The 6491-nt window shown below is 40.2% G+C and overlaps 1 protein-coding gene across 1 annotated transcript in view; it reads left to right on the top strand.

The window, feature by feature from the left end:
* Positions 1 to 6491, top strand: part of nfkb1 (nuclear factor of kappa light polypeptide gene enhancer in B-cells 1) — a 44251-nt gene that overhangs the window by 9105 nt on the left and 28655 nt on the right. Inside the window, exons 4-5 of the mRNA XM_050042812.1 lie at positions 474 to 514; positions 4705 to 4803. Coding sequence (XP_049898769.1) covers positions 474 to 514; positions 4705 to 4803 — 140 coding nt within the window. The remainder of the gene's footprint in view (positions 1 to 473; positions 515 to 4704; positions 4804 to 6491) is intronic.

Genomic DNA, 6491 nt, shown 5'->3' with positions numbered 1-6491 from the left:
ACAGGGCCATGTAGCTTTGGATTTTTTTCTTCCTCATTAATAAAACCCTTCATTTAAAAACTGCATTTTGTGTTTACTTGTGTTATCTTTGACTAATGTTTAAATTTGTTTGATGATCTGAAACATTTAAGTGTGGAAAACATGCAAAAAAGTAAGAAATCAGGAAGGGGGCAAACACTTTTTCACACCACTGTATATACACTGTGTATCTAAGATAGCTAGATAGATATAGATATTTTTTCAATATAAAGGAGGAAAATTATAATTATATATCAGAAAATGCAAAAACAAAAAATGTATTGAAAGGTAAGGTTCTGATTGTTTACAGTATGTAGTGAGTGGGATGTTTTTTTTCCAGTGTAAAAATCAGCTTGTTATTAAATTGATTAATAGACTCTATAAAGCTGTGATTAATTAATTTAACAGTGCTGAATGTTTGTGTGGAAGCTGATTTTGTTTCCTTGTGGTTTCAGTGGACGGACCGTTCCTGCAGATCACAGAGCAGCCCAAACAGGTAAAACTCACCTGCCCTCCTATCGCTGCATTGATGTGGAGACCCACAGTGACGTGAATCATTTTAAGATGTGTTAAAATGTTTTCAATGTTTTATGAAAGAAGAGTTCCCAGTTTTACATTTCAAAGTTTTAATCGCAAAAGTTGTTTAAGGTGGACTGAAAGCATCGTGGACTGATGGTGGGTTTTTGTTCAGCTGATAACAACATCAATAATTGAGAGTTCTTGAAGAATCCAGTAATCTTATATCAGCTGATATTTACATAAACAAACAAAGTGTTTCCCCAAAGAAATTGGTAACAACTTTGGTCTCTGTTGGGTCCAACATGTGTTGCTTAGTTTATTCTCTCACATCCTCTCCTGATAATCACTGATTGATCTGTTAGTCTTGATTTTTCTCAGCCTGTATAAACTCAAGTTTTCTTTTTTCCTGACGTTGTGATGTGTAGCTCTGATTAATTCATCAGACACACTCTGATCAGGCTATAAATGTAGTGAGTAGATGACAATTTAAACACTGACATGGCATTTTCCCCTGAAGGTTAATGAACTTAACATTATATTTTCAAAGAATATAATGATTTTGTCTCAGAATAGTTCAGGTGCTCTTTGTTTCAGATGAGGTGGAGCATCGATGAAACACAGAAAATCCTTCAAAGACATTAATTTAAATCATCTAAAGATTCTTTTTGGCTTTATTTGACAGGAAAGATTAGGCGTCAAAGGGGGACAGAGAGGGGATGACATGCAGCGAAGGGTCACAGTTTGAAATTGAGCCAGCGACCAATATGGCAAGGACTTGTTTTGTTACATTGGATGCCCGCTTTACCCACTGAGCTACTGTGCACCCCGCAACTAAATATTCTTTTTAAAGAATAGTGATTTAAATAGGGATGCACCGAAATGAAAATTTGTGGCCAAAGCCGAAGCTGAATAAAATTAAATGCTTGGCCGAATACAGAGTACCGAATACCGTTGTTTAGTTTTTCATTCGTTTTTGCAGATGAACACCCTCCAGATTAGTGTTGTCACGGTACCAAAATTGGGACCCACGGTACGATACCAATGAAAATATCATGGTTCTGAGTAGTATCACGATACCAAAGCAAAAATGAGGCAGATGTGCCTTTTGTCATTTATAAAAAGATAAATCACTTTTCTATAATACATCAATGATATTTCAATGGAATAAATTACAGCAAACAGCATCAATAAGTGATTAACATAGGGGGGATCAAAATAAAATAAATAAATAAAATAAGAATCAACCAGCCACCCTCCTCCCCTGACAAGTAAAGAACAGTCCCTAAAGTGCAGTGAGGTTTGTGGACTGTTACCTGCCACAAAGAGAGAAATGTTAATGGCTCGTTTCTCCTCTGACACATCACATCACATACCTGTGTGCCGCCACGGCTCGGTTGTCCAGGTACTTTTGGGCAGTCATGACGCCAAGAAGAGGAAATTATTGGAGCCGGACTTCTCCGTCGCCGGTAAGCCTTATCTTGCGCCGCGGAGCACTATGGCTGCCGTATTTGACAGGTGACCCCGTTCAATCCACAACCGGCGGGATTCGCCTTTCGTTTCTGCTGCTGGTTGAAATCTGTACTCACACAGCGTGCTGAATGATTTATTTTGCTTGTGCAAAACTATTTTTAGTTGCAAATGCGAGTGCGGTGACGGACGGAGTAAAATATCGCCACACTGCCGACGTTTTACTCCGTCCGTCACCGCATGCTGTTTGATTACGTTATCAAAACACGCCGCTATTATTCGGCCTTGCTTTTCACTTATTCCACCGAATACCGAATGTGTCTTTTTTACAATATTCGGCCAAATATATTCGGTTACCGAATATTTGGTGCATCCCTAGATTTAAATAAACAGTATGTCCACATGTTTGGCTGCTTTATTAGAGCAAATTATTTTGGCCAAAATCAAGAACACAGTTATTGAACACAGTTACTCACTGACTTTGAAACATCATGTATTTATTGAACTTTTTTTTTTTTAAGATATTTTTGGGGGGCATTTTTAGCCTTTATTGTGATAGGACAGACAAGCGTGAAAGGGAGTGACATGCAGCAAAGGGCCACAGGCTGGAGTCGAACCCGGGCCGCTGTGGCAACAGCCTTGTACATGGGGCGCCTGCTCTGCCACTAAGCCACCAACGCCCCTGAACTTTTAATAAAAAGGGTGGATTTTCTTGAACATTAAATGTACGATTTGTGATATTTGAATATATTTTCTGCCTCGCTGGTCGCTTTTTAGAAATAAAGTCATGAGAGAGTCTAAATAGTTGCTAAATCCAGCCATTAAGTCGCCAATATTGCAACACAGAGTGCAGCACTGGATTCATAACACGAGACAAAACGAGAGCATCATTGTGAAAAAGAATGTGGCACGATAATCATTTTATCTTGATCATCATGTTTTCAGAATTGTTGGAAGCCAACATTGTAATTGAAAATGAAATTTGATTAACCACCAAGCCCTTGCCAACAGTCACAACCTTAACACATAAAATATTATGTTACCACATCCTCCCTGCACCCATGAAGTCAAAGACAGTTTCAACTCTACCATTATCTGTTGGCTGTTATCTGTTTGATGATATTTGGAGGGAGATTTGTGTTTTTGGTGTTCAGAAAGTCCGACAGCTTACACTACCAGTTCGTACATTGTAGTCTGAATCCCTCCGTCGTATTTTTAAGAAGATCACATCAGTGTCTTAATCACTTAAATCAGGATCTTTGGACATTCAGAGCCATCAGTGCAGGAAGGGTTGCTGTGTTGGGTTGTATGTCATTTAACTTTTTTTTAACTAATCCCTTAAAAAAATATATTTGAACAGATTCTGTTCAGCTTAATTATGCATGTTACATCACTCATACATTATTCTGTTGTTCTCAGGTTTATAAAGTATGATAAATATGAAGGGTAAACATTAGGGATGCACCGAATATTCGGTAACCGAATATATTTGGCCGAATATTGCAAAAAAACACACATTCGGTATTCTGTGCAATAAGTTAAAAGCAAGGCCGAATAATAGCGGCGTGTTTTGATAACGCAATCAAACAGCGTGCCTTGAAGGGCGGAGTAAAATGTCGGCAGTGTGGCGATCCGTCCGTCACGGCACTCGCATTTGCGACTAAAAATAGTTTTGAGCGAGCAAAATAGGCTTAAATCATTCAGCAGCTGTGCGAGCAGCCTACAGATTTCAACCAGCAGCAGAAACGAAAGGTGAATCCCACCGATTGTGGGTTGAACGGGGGTCACACAGACACAGACAGTAATGCATTCCTGTCAAATATGGCGGCCATCGGCTTACTGGCGACGGAGAATTCGGCTCCAACAATATCCTCTTCTTGGTGTCATGACTGCCCAAAAGTACCTGAACAGCCGAGCCAGCCGAACACAGGTGACGTGTCAGAGGAGAAACGAGCCGTTCACAGCCCACAAACCTCACTGCACTTTAGGGACTGTTTTGTTACTTGTGAAGGGGAAGGGGAGTGAAGTGATTTTTATTTTATTTATTTATTTTATTTTGATCCCCCCTATGTTAATCACTGATTGATGCTGTTTTTTAAGTATGAATAAGTCAATAAGTAATTTATTCCATTGAAATATCATTGATGTAGCCTATAATAGAAAAGTGATTTATCTTTTTATAAATGACAAAAGGCACATCTGTCTAATTTTCGCTGTGGTATCGTGATACTACTCAGAACCATGATATTTTCATTGGTATCGTACAGTGGGGTCCCAATTTTGGTACCGTGACAACACTAATCTGGAGGGTGTTCATCTGCAAAAACTAATGAAACACTAAACAACGATATTCGGTATTCGGCATAGTCTCTACCACAGCAGTGAGAATGAGAGTGGGGCTGCATGTTACCTGAACATCCACAGGTGCATTTATGCAGAATTTAGTCTCTTTTTTAAGCTGCTTTGAGTCTTTTTGCCTGCAAATCCATCCATTTTTTAATTTAGAAACTAACCCCTCATCGACCTGTGCAGGAGATGAAAACGAACGCTGTGCAGAGAGAAAGTGCTGACAGGATCTGAAACATGAGGCAGCAGTAAAACACTGAGAAGCTTCAGGTGTATCTACAGAAGATGTGCACATCTGTCTGCTGGTTGTGTTCTCGATGTTAACATGACATCGTTTGTGCCTCTGTCTTCCAGCGCGGCTTCAGGTTCAGGTACGGCTGTGAAGGTCCGTCTCATGGCGGTCTGCCAGGAGCCTCGAGTGAGAAGAACAGGAAGACTTACCCCACCGTCAAGGTAACACTTCCTGTCTGTTACAGCTCGCTCTGTCTTCCTTCCACAGACATTAATGTGTGGTCTTCTTGGTGGTGTCTCAGATAAGACTCTCAGATAAGACTTGCAGTACTGATCAGCTGGCGTATTGGTACTTCTTCTCTTGTAAAGACATTTCAGTGTCATAAACAGCCTCAGTTTGAGCTGTGAGATTGTAACAAACACATGTCAACCTCCAGCTGCAGGTGTGTGTGGATCACAGTGAGCTCACCTGTCTAGTACTGAAAAGCCGGACTGACAGCAGGTGACATTTAAACTTCATTCCAGTGTGAAACGAAGAGGCTAAAAATACTGTCCAGGAAGTGACATAAACTATTTGATGCACAAAGGCGAGTGAAAGCTGCGAACACAAAGTGAGTGTGGTCGACTTTTGTCTGCAGAAACACAGTTTCCTGTTCCCTGACTCTGTCATGGTGAAGCAGTTTGTTTTCTGTAGTTTGAGTTTTTCTCCGAATGACTAACAAAATATTTCATGCAAATGGATTTAAGGAGAACAAATACCCTGTGATTCACCGCAACACACAACCTCAAGTTTACTTCTGTGTTTATATGATGCAACAGAAGCTTTTGTTCTATATTAAGTTTCTTTTTTTTTGACTACCAAAACCACCTTTGGGTAAACATCCTTATAGCTTGTCCTTATTTGCTCTCCTATAGTTTCTGTTTCTACTTTTTTTTTCTCTCCTAGTCGTATGTGCCTCTCATTATTGCTTCCTGTTTCATTTCTCCATCTATCTGGACACGTCTGTCCTTGTGCTGCTGCAGTTTAAAAATCTTAATACAAGATCCACTTTTACGAGCTTTGTCTAGAGTTTCAGTCAGCTTTAAATTTGCTGGTGAAGGCTGTGAGATGTGGGTGAAAGCTCTAGAAAAAGCTGGTAATTTTCAGCAAACCTCAGTGTAGTCCATGTCAACTCCATTATGAACAAGAGTAGGGTTGAACCCAACTGTCAGTAAAATCAGATTTAGGTGTTCAATACGAATATTCAACGATCAGTTTTTGAAAATTTGTGAACAACAATTTGTGAAAAGTGTGAACAGAGCTCAGCGGGACATGCAGTGTGACAGTGGCATTCATGTACCATAATAAACAAGCTAACAGCACTAACGATGGATTGGAAATGTGCAACAACATTTTTGCCGACAGCAAATATCAAACAAAGAACAGAGACTGTCATATTAAGTATGTGTGAGCTGTAAATTCACCATCTCCAAGCAGAAAAGAGAAGATAGTGTTATTTTGGGGCCATGCAGTGGAAAGTTTTTCCTCCTCTGTGCCGCTGCATCTGTCTGTACCAAAGAGAAGTGTGTAAGTCGAGAGCGCTCACTCTGCAGCAAAATCTGGGGACCAAAACGTCCCCTGAGGTGCACTGCACAGCACACTCAGTATGTTTACATGCACAGTTAAGTGGAGCTCCAGTTACAGCTTGACTAGGACGTTTAACTGGACTACTGTCCTTGTCCCAGTATACAAGCACGGGAGGGGAATCCATTTATTGAGCCAAGTATATGCGACTCCTCTACGATAGGTGGAGATATGCCCCCTTTCAGCTTGTTAGTATTGGACCTTTTTCCTGTTGACCTATTACGTCACAGACCAAACAATGGACAAACAAGTTAGCTACGGTTAGCTAGCAGCTAACTGGTACCAT

This window comes from Epinephelus moara, chromosome 4 (assembly GCF_006386435.1).
Source record: "Epinephelus moara isolate mb chromosome 4, YSFRI_EMoa_1.0, whole genome shotgun sequence".
Taxonomy (NCBI): domain Eukaryota; kingdom Metazoa; phylum Chordata; class Actinopteri; order Perciformes; family Serranidae; genus Epinephelus; species Epinephelus moara.
The sequence above is the reverse complement of the archived record's forward strand: the minus strand, read 5'-3'. Positions and strand labels throughout refer to the sequence as shown.